This window comes from Dermacentor silvarum, chromosome 1 (assembly GCF_013339745.2).
Source record: "Dermacentor silvarum isolate Dsil-2018 chromosome 1, BIME_Dsil_1.4, whole genome shotgun sequence".
Classification (NCBI taxonomy): Eukaryota; Metazoa; Arthropoda; class Arachnida; order Ixodida; family Ixodidae; genus Dermacentor; species Dermacentor silvarum.
Genome location: NC_051154.1, coordinates 59,561,777 through 59,584,667, shown reverse-complemented (window position 1 = coordinate 59,584,667; position 22,891 = coordinate 59,561,777). Strand labels below are relative to the sequence as shown.

The window sequence follows — 22,891 nt, the reverse complement described above, 5'->3', positions numbered from 1 at the left end:
CGTGGTTTTGGCACGTAAAACCCCCTAATTAAAATTAATTTATTATTTACTCACTATTTATTAAACTCACTGACCTGTAAGTTTGTACGTCTAAGGGACTACCGATTTTGCGGACTCACTCTAAAAAAAACTTACTTACACCCTTTTAGATGGAATCTTGTCCCGAAACAATGATCGTCATCTGGGCCGGTATATTGTAGCGATGCCTTTAAAGTAATAATGCCTTTTCGCGCTTATCGCGCTTTGTCAGTGATCAGAGCGACGGTCCGCTCACGATATCAACGTTGATAACGCGAGCGGACCGTCGCTCTGACCACTGACAAAGCGCGATAAGCGCGAAAAGGCATTATTACCGGAAAGGCATCGCTACAACATACCGGCCCTGTATTGCTTGCACTTCCTTTCTTAAAAACGTTGCGTTCGCTACTTTCCTGTCAGAAATGCTATGTGATGCCGATTTGCGCGAATGTCGTTCGTGACCTGGAAGTACCAGGCGTGCTGCGTTAAAGGCAGGAAAGACACACAAGATAGGTTGGGGACAAGATAAACTCCGAAAGGTACATTTTTTTTTTATAATCTGGGCGTCAATCTCTCGCAGTTTTCCAGTCATCTGAGACGCTGCCAGTGGCAAGTGAAAATAATGTGTAAAAGCTCTTAGTCCCATTCCGCATATCGGCGCAAAAAGGTACTGTGTATTTCGGCAGACTCACATGACGTCTTATCATTAAGTCACTACAAGAAACTCAAAGATGCGTTCTGTAGTCACAATTATATCAGGCTAAGCGTCAAGAATAGCAAGCCTCTTGTTGTCGCTCGTATATACAGATAAAAAAAATATACTCTTGCGATATGCCAAGCTTATCTTCAATGATGATGCGTCGTTGAACTTGACCTTATATACGGCCTCTCTTTTACTCCCTCCCTCCCTAGACAGGTGATACCGAGAAGTTACAGTTTTCTTTTTCTTTCTTTTTTTTTTTGTGTCCTGGAGAAAACACGAAGTTTTGTAAACCAGATGCCTAAGCGCGTAGGGTAAATGCACTTAGAAGTCTCGCGAATTATAAGCGACGTTTTTCTTTCTTTTTTTTTTCCTAGTGGTCGACATAGCTCCGTGTGTCTTAGAATATGTCGGACTACTCCAGAAAGAAAAACTACAAATGTATTAATAAGAAGACTGCATACTTTATTCGGACATGCAATCGGAGAAAGATGTAACATTGTCAGCCCAACAATCGGTTTAGCACCGATTGCAGTTTTTGCTCTCGAGTGGTGGTACGTACCGGATGAATAAGCATAGTCAATCTGCACGCAAACCACCGGAGCGAAGGCTACTACGTTCGAACATGGCCGCGGGAGAAACACCCTCGCTGCAATCGCAATGCTTCGATTGGTTGCAGTTTGTCGCAGCGACATCGACCAGTTCGCCGAGCGGGATGTCCCACAGTAATAGGCGTCTCTTGTAGCACAGAACCGTTTGTCGCGTTCACTTTGTCATTAAGCATTGTTTCATGGAGGTTACCTTCCAGCGTCGCAGAACGCATCAAGCAAATAGTTATTCTGTCGTTCGCGCAGATCTGGGTTGTGTGAAATTTTATTCCAACATTGATGTGCTGCTCGCGGAGGGGGGGGGGGGGGGGGGGGGTTGCATGGGTGATGCATTATAACGACGTAATCGTGTAGAACTTGACGAAGCGTTTTGTGCGCATGTCTCTTTCACTTGTCGGGTCGGTAAACCAGCCAGGTACGTGCACTCAAACGAATATTATCAGATCCTGGAAACACCCGACGTATTTTAAGCCCATGGTTCTTCGGAGTCACTTTCAGAGACAGAGATCCTTGGGCCATGACCCCACGTAAGGAAGGTTTACAAACTGACGCGGGCAGTGCTACGGTCTATGAAATCAACTCGCCTAGGGGACCGATTGTAGGCGTGATGGACAACAGCACGTGTTCGCATTGCTGTTAACTTCCTCCCTCCATCTTCTTTCATTCTTTTAACCCCCTAACCCCCTTCCCCCTTGCGTAGCGTAGCAAACGCGACGCGCGTCTGGTTGACCGCTCTGAATTGATTCTTTTCCTGCCCCTCCTGATTAAGCACATGGTGAAAAGAAACGTGCCGTAGCTGGTATTTTTAGTTGCGAACATATGGGCCCCTATTGACAAAATTTACAATAGGACTGTTCGCCAGTGGCAAACAGCTCTTACGAATTAAATGAGTTGTGAGTGATTGAGCGATTTATTTGGATGCTGGCAACTATTGTGTCGCCGGCTTCTCCACAAAGAATAAATGGTTGAACAATCAAAGAATTATGACATAATGGGATATGAAACAAAAACGTTCCGTCATAAAGTACACTTCGTAAACAAGCGTATAAACATTGGATATAAAAAAGACATCGCAATAAAAGACCACCTTCTACTCTTTCTGCACTTTCTGCACAATATCCCTTTCAGTAAGGAAGGTTATTAAAGTTTTCAGAGCTGATTGCTGTATTGATACGTTATCCCATGGCCCAAGCAACATTTCTATGCTGAAAGGACGATCATCAAAGGCCATTATTGCTGTCTTCAAAGCTTATATTTGCTGTTATAACTTAGGACAGCTTATCAGAACGTGTTCTACGTTCTCCAATGAATGGCCGCACGTGCAGCAAGGCATAACTGAACGACGTATACGATACGAAAAGCTACCTGTATACTATATTTCGAACCTGATACGACGAGTAAGAGAGTCTATGTCACGGCCAGTACCAGCGGAAATCAGAAACTGCAGATGCGGCTCAACTAAATACAAAAGACTTTTCACGTAATTGGCTTCAAATCGATGAATTTATGTTATAGATTTGCAAAATTGTTTTGTTCTAATGTTAGCATCAGCCCTCGTGAATTGAGTTAGTGTGACAGGAGTGCAATGATCTGCACATCTAGCCCTCTTGTCGGCTTCAGTGTGTCCTGCGATACCGACATGCTCAGGTAGTGAATTCTGCCTTACTTCTATAATAAATTGTCTTATGTAATTAACATTAATGATCAGTGCTAATGGCGTCAGTAGGACACTGCACGATGTTAAGCAGATTTTTTAATATTTTCCATACCATGCGTCCAAATTCAAAATGATTTTTGTTCAAGGGAATTGCTTCTCATTGGGCGAATGCATTCGTTAAATTGATGTTTCCTATCACACATATAAATTGCAACATAAAGTACAAGCTTTCACTACTGTAATTCTACGAGTGAACAGCCATTACGGCCTTCCATTACAGCCCTTACGATCGTCTAATACAGGCATTGTGGCCTTCCGACCGCCTAGTCCTCATCGTCCTGTTATCTTTGTCCTCATCAGCTTTTCAGCCGGGATCACTATAACACTTCGTCGCAGACCGCTTTCGTTGTGACGATTTTGGCTGTATGTTATAAACATTATTTTTCGTTCGATTCCAGTCAGTTCTCATTATCCTTCCCCCAATCCCAGAGACTGTTGGGGCACGGTTACTTCAGAGCCAATGGTGAAGTGCAAACCGAATGCAAAATGAAAATTTGTTAGAAAACATGCCCCTAGGAGCTTGGTTCAATAATGGGCCGACTGTTGCGCGAGTTCCGTGCAAGCATTGCACCCACTTATGGTTTCCGCTGCAGAAGTATGTTTTGTCAGTTCGAGGGACAAAATGACAGAGTGTTACGGAAATTCACGCAAATTGATGCATATTACTGTGATTCGACCGACGTTGTTGAAACACAACATTATGAAATATAACTTATACCTCTACGCACATCCACGAGCTGAATAATGTTTTCATTATAGAAGGACCAATTCTTCGCAAGGACTTTTTTTTTTTTCATCACACGTCGGAGCAGAGGAGCTGCCGGCGCCGTCATGAGGCGGCGACAACTTGCATACACTGTTCGTAAGGGTAAATGACAGGAAACCGTGATGCTGGACATATTACTAGCGAAGGTTGCCGGCCGATGACAAACAGCACTTACGAACAAAAGCTTTGTGAATTCACCCCCTGGTGTTCATGGTGGTCGCATAGTGAAGCTCAAAAAAGGGCACGTCGAGCATGATCACTTGTTGCGAGTCATTGCTATGCGGCACCAACAATAGAGAGCTATGTCACACGATATATAACCAATCGGTAGCTTTTCGGGCTAGAGAGTTTTCGGATCCGTGGAGACGATCGCAGCAGTCGTGGATGCCTCATTTTGACAAAACATGACATTCAAAACATCTATTTTGGTCGGAAAAGCAAATTTTCTACAAAGTTATGTCTAGGATTGCGCTAAGATTTAAATGTCAAGAGGAGCACTCGCGCGGTGACTGTATTGGACACCACAAGCACCAACACATGCGGCGCCACCTCGGTATCTTACACATCACGTGTTAGCATCATTTCCATCACCGTGTCTGCTCTTGTCCGACAGGAAATTTAGATAGTGAAAATACTGTGACCAACTTTTAGACGGATGGATGGAAACGACCAGTCATGTTGCCGGAACACTAAAATAACGAGAAGAGATGCGAATTCAGGAAGTGCCGATGGTTGGATACTTTGTCAAAAAATGTTGACCTAGTATCCAAAAGTGACCAAGCACAAAAATTTTCTCGTGTGGAAAATTGTCCGCCTCAGTTATATTTCTTAGGAGCTCTAATGTGGAGTACACGGCAATACTAATGTGTTCTACACGGTCAAGGTTGATCTGACAGAGAAACTTATCAAAGCGCATTAGCTCCGTCAACTTAATGAATTCCTTTGCGCAGTTTATGTTCCACAACGCATTTTCGCTACGCATATTATGTTGGCAAGCCTATGACGCTTACTTCTGCTCGGATGATTAGCATTGCAATCATTTGAGCGTAAAATTTCCAGTCACCAGTCGGTCGGATCAGGAGGAGATCCCTAACTGGCTCGCGCGATCGCCTTCTACCTCCCTGCGGTTGTGTATATATGACTTAACTGAAGCCTACTGAATTTACAAGATTATTTATTGTCTTAATAATACTGACACTATCGATTAATATAGTTTTTCACCATCATATCATTCAACGACGTTTTTGATGATTTACTGCTTTCTAACAAAGGACATGAGTATATTGTAGCTTTAAAACTGTCCTACACATATTTTTGTATTTCCCTGCTCATTCGCTTACCAATATTGTATGATACGTCATGTCCATATTTGTGCCGGCTCATAGTTCTCGTGTCTTCATGTGTGCATTTCATGACATTCAACTTCCAGACAACGTAAGAATTTTGCCGAATAACTAATTGTGCTTTATTTCCATACTTCCAGATAAGCACTGAAAATGTCGTACTCAAGGTCATCGTACTCAAGATCATCTAAATACAGCGAAGGTAAGTGGCTAAGTTCGGAGCAATATTTTGTAGATATTGGAAATTATTTACTGCATAATATAACACATAAAAGGTTTGTTATATACAATCGTCATTTGTCAGGTGTGGTCTAAAGGGACCCTACTACTTCGTGCCATGTGCACTTACTAACTGTGAAAGCAGGCAAGCCATTAACACCAGCCTTATTGCCACATTCGTACTATGCGCGTAATTCTTCGCGCAGCATGCAATTCGCGCAGTATGCAATTATTGTAGGAAAAGCGCATTTATTCGCTGGCGAAGGCTCATTAAATGGCGCTCTACAGTTTCAAAAACGCGTCTCATGATACGAATGGTGTGTAACTTTGCTTTGAGTAAGTTGTCGGGGGAAGAATTTCTGCGATTAATGAAACATTGTTCAGTTGAAAACAAAGTGTTGCCTGGCGGTGTCTGTAAAGAAAAAAAAAAGAAAAAAGGAATCAAATGTATTGCCTTGGCACAAACAAGATGCAAACAACGAAAAGGCAACTCGCAGCAGATCCTTATTTTACCAATGGATTGATTCTAATATTATTCTGAGCCCTCTGGCAGTGCCGGCTACTGCTTTTCCCCACCACTTCCACGAATATGATCTATTGTCCACCATCACAAGTTATCCTTCTCTATATACTTGTTATAGCAGGAGGTTTCAATTTGGGGTCGTTGGTGCGGCATTTGAAATTACAAGTTCTGCAGTGCGAAGACCCCACACACCGCAAAGGGATACATAATAGAGAACGCTGACTTGCAACCACAGCGCCTATGTATATTATACTCTGCAATATAATCTCAAGGTATGTAAGTCAACGCCGCGTTTGTGACCTCTTGCTGTGCCCTGTGTTCTTGGCGCTGTAGAATTTCTTTGCTTTCTTCAGCTTTAAAGCTTGCTAAAAGTACCAGTTGCGGACTTGCTTTACTTGCTAATAACCTGTCTTGTTTAAGTTGATTGTACTTGTTTAGGTTCGTTTTTTTTAGTTTAGTTTTGTTTTGTTCACGCTAAAGGGCCGGCAAACAACAAAGTAAGCGCTGTCGATTATCTCAGACATGGGCCTTGGAAGATGTTTACACTAGATAGATTTAGCTAGGGGATCAAGTGGAGATGCCAGAAGCACGCGCCTGCTGCTACTCCGTTCCACTTTTATATGGGCTAAGGCTATATGTGTGATGAAAATTACTTGCCAAGCATAGGAAAAATAACTAGCTTTGTCAGCGCAAGCAAAAGGTTGTTCCCCGTTTAAGTTCTGATCAGTGCGTGGAAATACTTAAGCCGGTTTCAGTTTTTCTGTAGAGTAATTGGTTGGTTTTTATACAAGTTAAGGAAAGGATAAATGGGGAAAATTTCCTCCGGTATTCGATGGCATTAAACGAATTCGAGTTTCTACATAATATCTCGATTAAAAAAGGCCGCGCGGTCTTATGATCCTATGGGTTTTCGTGAGAACATACATGTTTCTATACAGGCTCGCGTATTATCATAAGCGACTATGTATATGAGCCATGTGTTGTTTTTTATATTTGAATAGCGGCAGTGATCTCCACGGACAAATATAACTGACAGACTGCTGCGACTGATAGATTGTCGCATACAGCGCTCCCGAAGGGAGAACTTTCCGATTATGACCCAAGATTATCTTTATATGACAAGCGCGTGTTGCGGCTTCTATCAGGAACATCTTGCGAATTGGCGCTCATTTGGGCGCCAGGGAGAATGTAAAAAAATTATTTGTTCCCGAAGAAAGGAGTTGTCGATAGATTCGTTTTTGTATACAGAAAGTAGCAACTACTCTGCCTCCAGGAAGCTTCAACGTCATAGTATTTTTTCTAGGGACACTGACCTGGGGCGCTATAACCTAAAATGATTCCAAACTGTTTTGATTCCAGACTCCTGACGTCAAATTTACGTAACCACCGACGCAGGCATCGGGCGGTGACTCGCAGCGTTGTCTGAACAACCCAATCAAACAGTCTCCTCGTTTATAGGAGGTCACCGTTGTTCGCTTTCAAAACCAACAACATTGTCACCACTCAGCGGTTTTTCTTATCCAATTGACTGACAAGAGGCGAGGAGCACGCTCTACTGAAGAGGCTTTCGATGGGGCCGAGCCAGCACAGTGAAAATAGATAACCGCATGAAGAGGGTGGTGCCGGCTTCTCCAATTGGTCCGCTTCGTCTTACTTAGCTTACGGTGGCTGGTCGAAAATCGCGGCGGCGTGCTATGGAAGGATAAGAATGTCGCTAAAATGGATCCTCAGCAAGGAAGAGTTGGCAGAGCGATGTCGTATGCATGCCGAAAGGGCTCGATAACGTTTTACTGCCGCGCAAGAAAGGTTTATCATACGCAAATAAATACATGCTCACCGGCAGGTGCGAGTAGCGAGCGCCTGAGCGATCGGCGGGCAGCCATCTTCTGTTCCTTTCGGAACGGGCAGTCTGTGGCTATTCGGAAAGAATTTCAGTTTTGCTCGGCATATTAATGCTTTTTTTTTTCCGCGTACACGTCACTTTGACGTAGGGAGTTTTCGCGGTTTTTGTGACGTCGCGTGAGAGACAGGCGAAGTTGGGAGTGGCCCGAAAATGTTTTGACCAATCGTGGAGGCTGATTGCAGAAATTGGAATCAAGACAGTTTGGAATCATTTTACCTTATAGCGCCGCTGAACCAAACACTCGAGTTGCCTGTTACCATGTGTGTTTGTGCTTGTTACTTTTGTATGTTGCGCGCGTGTCTACCATGTACGTGTGTGTCATTTCATGTATCATCTTTGTCAATTGGAGCAGCATGCTGGGCGTCTGTCTCGGCAAACATGTACAGCTCCAATTAATGAACATCTGTCATATAGTGTGACCCAAAAAAGGGTTCACTGTTTAAGAGATGCGCTCATAATTCCTGTTTCCTGATTCTTCATTTCTCTTAGTTTGCCTTCTAATCACTGTTACGTTTCCTGCGCCATTAATAACGAGTGAAGGCAGCAGAACAGTAAAATGATGAGTTTCTGTCACATACACTTCAGTATAATCTTGACAGGCCTTTCTAAGTTTTCTAATGAAAGTACTTGCTCAAACTCTGCTATCAGATAGCATAGGGTTATTTGCAGAATGTCGAACCGAAACATTTTTCTTTTCGGTGTTCGTTTCGGTTCCCTGAAAGCTGTTCTGTTCCGGATCTACTCCGGAGCGAAAAAATAACGGTTCAATCCGGTTCGAACCGTTACTTGAGTTCATTTGCATGACCGAAGATTAATTACAGAAAAAAACAGCAGAAATTTATTTTTTACAAAAACTCGATGCTGCTGCTAACTTACACTGAAAGATTACGCCTGTTGTGTGTTCTCCAGGAAACACGTAGTTGCAAAAAAATATTCAGATCAAACACCAGTGCTGGAATATATGTAAAGCGACGCTTTATTGAGGGGAGAGAGAGAGGGGGGGAGAGTATATTGAGGAAAAGCAGAGACTCATCTAGCATGTTACTCCGCTCAAGTGCAAAGAGAAGAGGAGAAAAATAGGGGACTGAGGGGTAATAATGAGGACATGCAGTAGGATGAGATTTATTACACGTTCGTGTTTGAAGGGCCCGTTCACAGCCTAGGTCTTCTTTAAGTAAATATTCTAAGAGAGCCATGATGGCTCGCTTCATTTATATGTCTGGTCAATGGCCCAGTAACACATTTTCACTGAACGGCCTGTTGTTAATTGGCGCTAACGTAAATATCAATGCGTGCCGTTCAAAGTCATACTGGGAACAAGCAACAACTATATGTGTGTCACGGTGTACAGATGGAGAGTAGATAGAAGGCAAGGAAGACGAAGATTAAAGGCAGTAGGCGGGCGACCATGTTGTTCTACGTCCGCAACCTCCTGCTCGCGTCACATGTGCTCTACCGTCTCAGGAACCTTGCAAGCATCACAGTCTGGCGAGTCCGCGTGTCGGATGCGATGTAAATGTTATCGCGTTAAGACAAAAGCTATTCTGCCCCCTAACGCATTACGCTGAAAACCGCACAAAGTGTGCTGCTACTTTTAAAAGCACGGGAAGATGGTGTGTATCTGCAAGGTAGCGTAGTCGAGCCATAAGCGCAAGCAATGCATGGTTGAAAAGCTACAGAAAAGGTGGCTAACCTGAACCGAAATCCGTTATTATTACTTTTTTTTTTTTTGGGGGGGGGGGGGGGGGTCGCTTCGGAGTGAAAGAAATAGTAACGCTCCGGTTCAGTTCCGATACGAACAAAAATAACGTTTTTCTTTTTTTTTAGTTTTTGTCTTTTGGCTCAGTTCCGGTTTGATACTCTGGTTATTTGCACGTATCTGCCAGTGCTCTCGACCCTCTTTCTTGTCATTACTGAGGTAAGGTCTTCACACCAACGCTGCATACCAGGCTGTCATTGAGAGGGCGACCAAACAAAATAATCATGCCTCATGCACATAAAAGTAGTCACTGATGTTCGCATTCGTTGATACCCTTTGTTACCCTAGCTAAACAGACATTTTACTAGCGTTTAAACTTCTAGCTACTCCACATACAACAAACCTCATTTTTGGGATCTACGTCAGTACACGTTAATTTGTATACTGGTGCGGTCACTGTGAAGTGGTTATCCTACGAATACACTGAGACTAAAGTGCTGATCTTGCCCCTTGTTGCCGCTGCTATTTGTTTTTGTGCCTGTATTTTATTCTCTTCCCATCAGTTTAAAGTTGTGTTTGTAGCTGCTGATGGGATTGCCGCGATTTTCAGTGTTGTTTTAATATGCCTTTAATACGACTTTAATAGGTACACGCGTCATAACGCTAAGTTACTGTGCACCGTTTACATTACAGCTTACATGTTAAATTTGCATGTTGCTCTAATGGAGAACTTATCCATTAGCATAAATCACAATTAATTTATTCTTTTGTAGGTCTTTACTATGAATTACTACACATGGTTGATTATACGAATATTTTAAACCGAACACAATATTGACAATCTTGTTAGAGCCGCCATGCGTGGTTAGCAGTGCATATAAAATAAAGGTTCGAGTTCGCACCTGTTGTGCATGAGAAAAGCCCCATTCTTCTGTCCGCCGTGCGATTTGAAACCACTCAATCAGTGCCGGTTGCGGCGTGCGCAGGGCTGTCGGACGAGAGATCCAGCCGGACCTCCGCCCGCAGCTCGTCGCTGATGGACTCGGACATCAGCAGCAGCTTGTCGTCGACGCGGCGCATGATGCGCACCACGTCGTACGGTGACGATGCCGGCAGCAGCTACTCGTCCTCCACGGTGCGTCGGAGCTCGCGCCTCTCGGCGCTGGACGACGACGACATCGGGGCGAGCACGAGGCTGCAGAGCAGCAGCGTGCGCACTTCGAGGCTGAGCTCCCGAAACGACGACGACTTTGGATCCTCCGCGATCACTCGAAGGGCCCTGGCCATATCGAGCGGCGACTCTTTCGAGAGCAGCCGCAAATCTTCGCTCACGTCGAGCCTCCTCGGCGAGTCCGTCGACAGCTCGGCGTCTCGGGCGCTGCGGCGCCTCAGCAAGGACGATGACAAGGAGAGCTTCACCAGCAAGCGCTCCAAGCTCGCGTCCAAGTCGTCCTTCGACGTCGACGAATCGAGCGCGTCCGTGCGCTATAGCAGCACCAAAATCACCAGCACCATGGAGTCGAGCGACCTCGGGGCCGCCAGCTACACGGCCAGCAAGGCTAGCTACAGCTACAGGGATTCGGCAGGCTCGGCCACAGAACCGGAAGCTGGGGTAAGTAGTGTTTGCTCTCGCGACTAGCTTCCACCAGCTACATTCGGTTGTATCATAACTTGCCTGGTGAGGCAGACAAGAGGGCCAGGGCTAGAACAATAGAACTGAACTGCGCAGCTGAAATTAGCGATTCGCTTTGCTCATTTCCTGTGCCTTCCGTGCTTGCGCCTTCTTACAACGCGAGCTCTGTGCAAGCTACAACTCAAATCATTCGAAAAGGAAACGAGGAAGGATATAAAGAAAACAAGAAGAAGAGAAAGGCCAACAACAACCGATCACACCACATTATGAGTACGACCATTACAGACGAGAGTCTAGTCCCGTTGTTGAAAGGAAATCACATCACAACTCCAGCACAACTTTGTGAGCTTCATATCTAGTTGAAACACGACCTTTCAGAAGCAAGAAAACAATAAACAGAGCTCGATCAATATTAAGTTGCTGCAACTGGCTCAGCAGCGCACAGCGTCAACTGCGGGCCGTTGCTATAAAATTGTATATAGCTACAATTCACTTAAAATAACAATACCTATAATCGTGCAAGTGAGATTTCTCGTATATGAATGCCACTCAACCGCTTAACAGCAAGCTAGCCACAAGAAAGCCTATTTTAGAGTCCTACGACATCAGAAGAAGGAAATAGAAAATACGAAGAAGACGCATTCGCCTAAACTGCCACACTCATATGCCTAGCTCATCATTGTAACGCCCGCTCACAGAGCACTGAGAGCCCTGTATAAACCCTGTTAGCACAAGTTCAGTAGCCAGCTATTTATCACAAACAAATGAAAACAGAAACAGCATGCAAAATGAAAAGCACAGGTAAACGTAGCTGATCACTTCTTTAGGGAGACCCTATACGCAGTCCTCTTTTTCCGAGTCACACACACCCGTACTAAAGAAAAAAAGAAAGAAAGAAATCTGTTCCTTAATTGCTATCCTACTATACACTCTTCCGTCAAAGCCACTTATACAGATTCTGTTGCTTCCCAGAGGTCACTGAACAGGAAGTCTCGAAGTCACACAGACTAGGCCACCATGTGGTTTGCCTTTAAAATGAGTTGTGCTTACCCGAAGTCGTTATCCCGGGCTGCGGTTAAGATGTAAACTGCATGATCTTTCTTGCAATTATGACACACTGGCGACTCCTAGCACCCCACCCTACTGCCACAGCCATCCCCCCCCCCCCCCCCCCGAAAAAAAAAAAACGAGATAATACTTGGAGTGTCTGAACGATTAACACTGGGGTGGCTAAAATTGCTCCAGGTCAAGCAAGACATTGGTTCAGAGCCACACAAACATAAAGAGGCCGCTGTGATACCTCGCGAGGCCACATTGTGCCTGGAATACACAATCGCATGAAGCAAGTGTTCTTGATTACTTTTTATGAGGTAAGTTCAAACATAAGGTAATTGAAATCTAGGCCCCATGCATCAAGTTTGGACGCTGGAGCAGTCCGCAAAATCTTGTTGCGGCCAATCGTGTTTGCGAACATCTTATTAGTGAAGGCAATCGGCCAATGACCGACGGTACTACAGACGATGACCTTCGTGAATTGTACCTCTGATCTCTATGTGGCCACATATGTGGCCTCATAAAAAGGGCCGAATTCCTTGCATTTAAAGCTGCGGTTATTGATTCTTTGACGTCACCAATGCCGAATATGCCTATCCTGCTCCGGCACTTGGAACAGCTGCTGTCTTTCAGATTGGACGTCATTATCGCACTTCCTAGATGCGGCAGAGTTCTTGAGGGGGGGGGCTTTACCTCAGCCGCCGATTCTGGTATCGCACTTCGTATACACTGAAACTCCTCATTTCACTCATTTTGTTGATGCCCCATTCCTCCCGCTTGCCCTTTCTACCTGCAGTTTTGTATTTCTTTCACTCTTTAATTTTTTTCTTTTACCTACCGTATTTAGCCCAACGCTATCGGTGAACTCCTCTCCTTCATCTAACCCCCTCCACCCTTTTCTCCATCAAAGAACAAAAAGAAAAGAAAGAAAAAAAAAGAAAAAAATGGTTACCGCTTCTTGCTGTAAACCAGCGTTTTTCGTCACTAAAGGGGCTGTGAAGTAACTGCCGTCGATGTTGAGGCCTTACGTCGGCCCATTGGGGAAGCATACGAAAAACAGAAAGCGCACCAGCCGGGACAAGAAGAAGAGTGAACGGGATTATGGTCGTTCGTCCTTTCCTGACCTCTTTCCCCAAGCTAATAAAGAAGGGGAAGCGCCCCAGTAAGTATAAGTATTGTACTTGTAGTACTGTTTACCCTATTTCTATGACGTGTGGCCATGTGTACACGGAGCAAACTGGGCGATATCTGAACGGCTCAGGGAACATCAAAATGCGTTAGGAGGCGCAGTGTGTTGTTCTCACCTGAGGATGCACAGTCGACAACCCGGGTGAAAAGAAGAGTTTTCGCGCACTTTAGCTTTGATCTCTCACGTAGATCAGCTGGAGAGATATCAGTAATCGCATAGACAAAGCAGAGTCAAAGACTGACGGCTGGTGTGATCCAGCCGTCAGTAGCACTACAGGAGAATGAGATATCGTTTGAACTGGTAGACTACGAAATTAGAGGGTAGGATTGTATGCTTCACTGGCTTTTGTAATTTGTTAGATGATTGTGACTGTCGCATAATAAGGCATTGCAGGACGCAAGTGCACTGTAATGAATATTTAAATGTCTTCATTCATATCGAAATACATTTTCAAAATCAACGTTCAATTAGCAAACGGCGCCTGGATTGTGTTCATCGCTTTCAATTTTTTCCTTTTTTTTTCTCTCTCGCTGTTCTTATTTGCACAATGTATGATGACCAACTTACCCAGTATTTTCTTGCCTGTTCCCCTTGTCCCAGCTGCTGCGTTTTCTGTTTGAATATATTGCTGCAGCTTTGTCAACGAGACTTTACTACTCCTCAATGCAAGTGCATCGAATCGTGCAGTGGGTCTACGGGGCATTTCAAGCGCTTCCCATGCCGGTGGCGCTCGGCCTGCCAGGCGCGAACATGCAGCGCTGTTTTCATCTTCTTTTTACCCATTGGTGCTTCTGTGTGATCAGGAAAGCCACAGAAGGCGTGTTCAAACAGCATAAGTGACGTAAAGGTTTCACGAATTCAAAACACAGCAAATGGTGTAGAGGCGTATTGTTCCCTGCGCGTGGTCCACTGTTAAAGAGAACACATTGATGTAGAGTACGTGTGAATATTTTCCCCTGTAAGTGTACAATCTTCCGGCTTTGCAGCAGCTGGCTTATGGATGGTGGCGCTGGCACCTTGCTACATCCATGTGCATTGCGTTGAAAAAGCTTCATCTGGCACCACCGAAGTGAGAGCCGCTCATTGAGGTGTTCTCCTTAACGGTTTACCGCACTGTACTTCAGTTCCTCTTGAAGAGAGGCGAGGAATGTTTTGTCGTCCCGTTGTCTTCAAGCTTCAGTCGACTATAGATATTTTGCGAATGATGACTACCGGTAAAGGACTTATGGCAGCCGAACGAATTATAATAAAAAAAGAAATGTTTACGTGTGAATAACATACTGAACTATTACGTGCCAGTGATAATAAGGCGCATTGTGAAACTTTTAACTAAACAGCAAAACACGTACACAGAAAGACCACCAACCACCTTGCGCACACACACGCACACACGTACGCACGTACGCACGCATGCACGCACACGCACGCACGCACACGCACGCACACCACCACACGCACACGCACACACACACACACACACACGCACACGCACACACACACACACGCACACGCACACGCACACACATGCACACGCACGCACACACACACACACACACACACACACACACACACACACACACACACACACACACACACACACACACACACACACACACACGCGCGCGCGCGGGCGCGCGCGCGCGCGCGCGCACGCACGCACACAAAGAAACACCAGCACGTATACACATACGCTTATTTCTGCGGTGTTGTCCCAACTGTTGAAGGGATGATAGCGGTGTATATTTCTACAGTTAGCGCACCTTGGGGTACCTTTGCCTTAGGTACCTTTTTTTGTTTTCGGCGACCAGAGCGGTACGGTATTGTTCTTACAAAATCGACCACTAACCTTCAAAGGAAGTAGCTCGACTCTGGCCTGTAGGTAAGTATGTCAGCTAATGAAAAAAACGGGCCGCACGTTGAGTAGTGTTATACAGCAATTGTCCCCTAGCGGCGTACCTAGCACTTATGCGCTCACAGATCGACCACTCATGTGACCCTTTTGCTCGTAAAGACGCCGTTAGCTTAACAGTAATATTCAATGCGCTCCCATTCTTTCTTGGCAAAACCAAACGCCCGGTAAAGACTAGGCGCTGCAGGTAACGCACGGCACTTTTTTTTTTTTTTTTTTGCCGGCGATCGCCCTCCTGAAGTCTTAAATTCAGCAATGTTAGAGCAATGCTTGACACATATAGGCTTTATTTTCTATTTCACTTAGCACTGCAAGAGATTGAAAACGTTTCATTGTAGGTCTCCTCTAATTCGGAAACTGAAAAGGATATGTCCGTTGAGACATATGTACGCTTATAATTTGTTGAGCTGTCACTATGAGAAAAGGACTATGAGAAAAGGTGCAAACGATTATGAGAAAAGGGGGCAGTTGGATCGCAAAGCTTGAAATACTACTCAAAGTGTTTTATACGGTGAGGGATGAACACTAGACAGTAGATGAAAAGAAAAAAAGGAAAAGACACACACACACACACATATAAACACACGCGTTAACAGTCAAACCATACATAATTTAGAGAGTCGCATCGAGGCCTGTATCCCTCAAAAATACCAAAAGTGCCCTTACAGAGCTCAACGCAGAGTCAGCAGACCGCCATAGTCTAAGGACGTCCATCAGCAGAAGGCACCTGTCATAAGTTGTGTTTAAAGTGTCCTTTAAGACAGTCCTTGAGTTGCAAAACATCTGCAGATGCAATTCACTGGTCCAAGTCCTCGTCAACACTGCAAGTGGAATGAGCACAAGTGAGCTTTAAGTGGTGGTTTATGTAAGCAACATTCAGACGAACGCGATGCATGCGTATACATATACTATCGTGCTTGCCGTGTTAACGCCATGGCACACGGACGCTTCAACCGCGGTCAAACGATTATGCATTGTCGCTTCGCATTACATGATACGCTACGCTGAGAGTGCAACGCAACCGGTGACACAAAAGCCGCGGCATCTTAAGTATGGTATTAGGATAAATTTAAATGTACTACCATAAGCAGTTCTGGCAACACGATCATCGACATTGTCTGTTATGCCACAGTGAGCGGGCAAACATTGTGGCACAGCACTGTGGCTCAAGTTAAAGGCCATTGTATGTAAGCATTTAATATCTGTGATTAGTTGTCGGTTAATGTCTGGAATTAGTCGCGGTGACCTCGAGTATTGCAGTCACCAGCGGATTACTAAAATCCTCCTATGGCAAATCGGTTGTCGCAAAATAAAAGGCTGACCGCCGTGTAGCCAGCTCTGTAGCTGTGGTTGATGTACCGCGACTAAATACTTTTACACTGCAATGACTACAATAAAGGGCACGTGTCGGTATAACGTAAGGATTCCTTTCATAAGAACCGATTTTTTTTTTTTTTTATCAACGAGCGCTCACGACCAACCTATCCCGGCGATGACAAAGGTGAAGCGCAGCTTCGAGCACTGACAAAGGCGTTAGGTATTAAAAAATTAAATTATGGGGTTTTACGTGCCAGAACCACGATATGATTATGAGGCACGCCGTAGTGGGGGACTCCGGAATAATTTGGACCACCTGGGTTTCTTTAACGTGCACCTAAATATAAGTACACGGGTGTTTTCGCATTTCGCCCCCGTCGAAATTCGGTCGCCGTGGCCGGGATTCGGTCCCGCGACCTCATGCTTAGCAGCCCAACACCATAGCCACTAAGCAACCACGGCGGATGCGATAAGTATTGGAACAAAATCATTAAATTGTCCCGGCTTTGCAATGCGACTCGATCATGACGAGCACTAGGTCATGACGAACATTAGCATCGTCCAATAAAATGTCTTAAATCTCGTTTCGTTTTATTCCTAGCCATCTTATGATTGTGAGTAGCATAAGTGGCACTGTCTTGAGCATGACTGTCTGCACTCTTCCTTTTTCCGAATATCACACTGCCCTTGAATAGTCACTTTTCTCCCTGAAAGTCGAAGCTAGGAAAATAAACTCAATACGCTATTTCCGTTTTTTAACTATATCGCAGAATCATATTTGTGGAGAAGCATGTCTGTGATGTAGCAACTGTATATGGCACCAAAGCACTGCCGTCAGCAGAAACTTCATCCCTACAGATGGAAGGGATTGTCATTTGCTTTGTCGGAAGCGCACCTGATCACCTGAAAGCATTACTAGCGTAATTTCGGCTGGTTAAGTCGTCGCGTGCATATAGTTCTAAGGGCGCAAGAGAAGGACTGTCGCGAGCAAGCTGCCGTGGAGCATCGAAAAGATTAGGAAAGAGATCACGAAGGCGCTTGAGCAATACAGCCTAATACAGGATGCCTTCGTCCCTACGTGTTCGATTCGTGAAGAGAAACCTTTAATACACAACATACTGAATGTGCCTCGTATTGAATAGACGTCTCAATTTTCTATAAAATATTTTTCGGGAGTAAGGTTCGACCTAACAACCTAGCAAACGTGCGCTCAAGCTGCGAACAGTGAACCAGTACTGGTGGCTATTTCGTCCTGCAGTACTGCACTTCGCGACAACGCGAACAATGACCGCCGCCTAGAACAAGTCACATATCTTCTCTCATGCATTTGTTAAAAAAAATTTAAAACAAAATAAAGTTCATCAAAACGTTTATTACGGAAAATGTTGAGATCTTGCCGTTATAGATGAAGAAAATTACCGTCGTTCTTCGTCAAACGTAAACAATAAATATGCACAAAGGGTGACATCCGCCGCGACTACAGATCAGGCATTTTCGGCAAATTAAGCTGCGGTCTTAATGACAACCGTTAGAGAACGGTCCACTGTAGAGAAAGAAATGGTAACGTCAGACTTGAAGTGAAAATAAGGATGAAAATGCGAAGAAAGCCGGTCGCTCATGGCGTTCTTCGCTTCGCTTGATAACTAAGCTGAGTTTTTGTGCGTCATCGAATTGGACCACGAGACAGTCACGATCTGAAGATGCAAACCTTCAGCTGGTCCTCTCGGCGCCTTCAAGTTGACCGAGGACGGAATACGTGAAAAAGTCTAGATTTACTTCAACCGGGAGCTTACTTTAATTATTTATGCGCTTTCTTTCTCAGTGCTGGTATTTTTTGCGAACTATCAATATCATGGTCAGTATCGTACTTTCAATTTAATTCATTACTTTATTCAGCAAAATCACTTAGTTTTCGCGTTTTTTTTTAATGCGTCGTGGGATAGAACGCGTGTTTTTACTTAGTTTTTAGTGTGCACCGACATACACATAAAAAAGGTAGCGATAAGCGGGTAGCTTAAGTGAAACGAAAGCGTTAACTGCGGAACGAATGTTCCGTGCACACGCAACGCCGTCTCGAAAGCTAGCAAAATCGTAAGAATACGCATCCTATACGTGCCAATTTTGAAGCGCGGAGACAGTTTACTAGAACTATATCACTCATGACAGCTCAGATTATATACGCGTAGAACATGCTGACTAGTCTTTCTTGAAAGATATCTCTATGGCAAGCGATATTGACTGCTTTTCTTCAAGAAAATATGTAGAGTGTTGAATGAAGAAGTTTGTTGATTAATTTTTTCCCTAATACTGATACTGTATCCGGTCATTTCTTACTATCAAGCAAGCGTCGGCCATTAGATCCGTCAGCGCCGTGCGACGAAGCGTGACAGCGAAATGGGCAGAGGCACCGCGTAGGCGAAGCACGCACTAAGGAGGGACGTATTCTGCTTGAGGCTATGTTATAAAAACCGTAGTTTATTTCCTAATATTACAGAAAAAAGTTAGATATGTAACAAACTATGATATGTGATACTTTTGTGGCATTAAAAGATAAAAGAAGGCTGGTTTTCTAAAGAAAAAAATCAGTTGGTCAAATGAACCATTCTGAAAGAACTAACAAGGACAGTGGTCGGTTATATTTTCTTTCTTTTACTTCACTGAATCCACTAGGAAATGGCACATCGCACATGCACACAAAGTGACTCTTCCCGCATGTGGTCATGGAGGAAAGAAACAAAATAGGAGAGGCCCTGACGTCACGTTTTTGACGCCGGAAGTGCAGCCGTCCTGGGGTGACATCTCCCTTTGTGTCTCTATTCAGCTCGTCGGAGCAGATAGGCGCCAGCTTTTAGCTTGCGTTGTGACGAGCCGCCGGAAGTGTGTGCTGTTGATGCTCCTCTAAACAAAACCTATGACACTTCTGTAACATTTTTAGTGAAGCAGACGCGCCCCTGTGTTTTTCCGTGGCACGTTGAAGAAGACGACGAAGATCCGCACCGTGATTACGCGTTGCTGACCGACACACTCACAGACCCAAAACACAACTTTAAAGCTCGCACACCACACTCCAAATGCAGCTTGTCTAGCAAACTCAACGTGCTTCGACAAAGACCCGTTCTCAAAAATCTTACCGTATAAGACTCGGGTAAGGGCCGCACTTTTTTTTCCCCCACAATTTTTACGAGGTGCGGCCCTTACACGGGACCAAACCTTTTGGTCAAAATGGTGCCAGCGCAGCCTTGAATTGTGCACATCTTGGATCCCCGTAGGTGCCATTCCATCAGAGGTCAACGCGCAGCTCTCACCAACTATAGTAGCGGCACGTGGAAGTACGCAGCGTGAGAAAATTCACCGATACGCACGCGCAGCTTCGGGGAACCGAACGCGATTGATTCTCCGTTGGAAATTATTTTTCCTAAATATCAGGCTGCCAAGTTGGGGATGTGGCCCTTCCACAAGTGTGGCCCTTACATGAGTCTATATGGCCTTTCACTTTTCGGAAGCCGATAGCAGCAGCATGAGATTCACGAGCGCGGTTGCTATGGCAACGAGGATGTTTGGCACACCAGTCCCAGTGCTCCTTTGCAAAAAAAAAAAAAAAAAAAAAAAAAAACACCACGTAACTTCCGCCACACTCTCTTCAACTCATCCGGGAAGACCGGGGCCTCTTCTACGCTTTCCTTCCTCCATGGTGCAGGTCATTCCCACTCCTGCATTCCTTTGCTCAGAAACCGGCCGAAATAAGGTGAGAAGTCCATTGTACATACGAGCGGATGTTTGCCGGTATTGTACGACGCTTGTTCGATTTTATTGAAATTCTTTCTGGGCTTCGAGCATGCACAGAAGCGTAAAAATTTTATAGATTTGTTCAGTATACAGAGAAGGTAGATATACTAAGCTTTGCATGAATGCTTTGCATAAAGGTGTGCATGGAAATTACTTAGCTATCGCTAGGCGTTTGCTGGCATTACTTAGCAGTTTTGCCAACAATAAATGCGACGTGGGTGTCGTCTGCAATGTGGATGTCGATTTCACTGCAACAAAACAGTGGCGCCACCTGTCATAGCTACGATAAAGACTATGTTTTCGCCGTATACCCATGACAGACGGCGCCAGCATGTTGCAGTGAATAAAGAATTGTTAGTGGCATATCGGCCTAGATGACGCCCACTTCGTATTTATTGTGGTCAAAACTGGTAAGTTATGCACGCAAACGAGGTATTGACCTAAACTCAATGCAAAATGGTACCTCTGAGTGAAATTTCAGCGGAGATCAGCAAGCTGTTTAGCTGGAACGGTCATGCATACCTGGCGCTTCTGTTTATGCATTAGTCGGTACGTAAGATTGATACTTGTATCTTACATCCTTCGATTTAGGCTGTGTTTTGATACTATCCGCGAACGGCTAAATGGACAGCTAAGCGCGGACAGCGGCCCACTTAAGTCTTGTACCAGTTCTCACGAAGCGGGCAAAATAGACAACTTCGCGAAGACAGCATAAAGGCCAGAAACGATACAGTTCACTTGGCTGTCCAAACAAGATGACGGCTGACCAGAAGACTTGAAAACTCGAAGGAAATATCGTCTGTGTACAAGAAAACGTAGTCATGCTTTCTTGTGCTCTTAATCTAAGCTACATTGTGTTTTTCATTGATTCACGCACAAAAAAAAACCCTAAATTATAGCGATAAAAAATATGTGCTTTTCCTAGCTTCTTTCTTTGTCGACGCGAGGTGGCATCAAGTCGTAGAGAGGTCTTCCACATGCGTTCCATTAATTGGGCTCGAAGCTGTCTTCTTAGCCGTCAATGTAGACTGTATCCAATGCTGGCCAAAGTTGGAACACGTCCTTAGAGAGGGAGATGGGAGCAAAGGAAAGACGCTGAGGTGAACCAAATGAGAGACAGACGCGCACTCGGGAATCGCCTGGTAGACGACAGGGACGCATTCGAGGTACACTGGGCCCAGGCGCACAGTCCCGGTTGTTTCATCAACCAGCTCTGTCATACGACGCACACCGACGAACCCGTCGGCACTTGCAGGCTACACATATACAGAACGGCAGTTAAGCATCAATGTTTTTGTACCTCAATATCTGTTCATACTGGCCCTGTTAAAAAAAAAACGCCTTAAGGCTAATGGGCGCCCTCCCCGCCTGTGCCCAATCTGTGGAGATGATGAGACATTGATCACTTTTTTTTTTTACTCTGTCACCGTTTATCTTCAAAGACAAGTATCTTAGAAGCACGGTTTAGACTTTCTTTCTCCCGGAGATTCCTCTCTTGTACACGGTCAAAGAGAAGCTTGCTCAGCCATGGAGGTTTTCCTTAATGTTTTTTTTTTTAATTTCAAAGCGATTTTCTTGATAAACTCTTCGTTCGATCTTTCAATCATTTCCTCCCAAACATTTCTGTTGTTTTTAGTAATTACTAAACTTATTTTCTAATGCCATGCGACTCTTCGCCAATACCCCATATAGGGTATGCGCCATCCATCAGTAAAGGAAAACCAATTCAAACCTTGCTAAGCTCATTGTCGCTGTCGAAGAAGAAAGAAAACACTAATCGAAAACCGCAGAATTACCCCTTGCATAGACTTTCTGCGTGGCTATTGTATGCCCCGTTATGTCGCGAAATAGGAGTCAGAGTATCCAAGACTTAGGTGAAATTGTGTATTTTATTTCTATATTATTATGTAAGATTTTTTTAAATCACAGCGTGAGCACTCGTGTTTAGTTAAGCAGTTGTATGGGACGCGAACAGTACCGGATCTATAGCTTAAGTAGGAGAAAAGACGATAAAGTCAGCGCTCACTGTGCATCCGTTTCAATCTCTGTTCCCGTTTTCTTCATTTATTTGTTATGTTATGAGCGAGCAAACACCAATGCAAAGTCTATTACGGAAGAAGCATAACCTTTTTACGAATACTTCATTTCACAAAAGCGTTATTTTGACAGCCAACACCATGTCTTAAAGCAAGACACGTTCAAAACAAGCCAAAGTGTTTCCGCGAATTCAGCAAGCGCTTATTTTGACAACACGAAAGGAAGGCGACTCATTGATGAATGAAGATGACACATTCGGAAAATTGTCGTCTTCCTTCAATCTTGTCAAAAGATGTTTCTGCTGAATTTCCGGAAAGTAGGAGTCAACCCGTTCAGCTGAGAACCATCGCAACGCCAAATCGTCCATATACAGCGGCATTCCTATATGGTGCAGGTGTGAGCTTTACGAAGCCCGCATAGCCAGATTTTCTTGCATAGTTATACTATGTAAGCAACTATAACGCAACCAAG

General features: G+C 44.6%; 1 protein-coding gene across 1 annotated transcript in view; it reads left to right on the top strand.

The window, feature by feature from the left end:
- LOC119464051 (obscurin-like) overlaps positions 1-22,891 on the top strand; it is a 201,139-nt gene that overhangs the window by 20,081 nt on the left and 158,167 nt on the right. The window contains 2 exon segments of the mRNA XM_037724875.2: positions 5,293-5,354; positions 10,483-11,108. Of these exon segments, the coding sequence (XP_037580803.1) occupies positions 5,306-5,354; positions 10,483-11,108 (675 nt within the window). The 5' untranslated portion in view covers positions 5,293-5,305.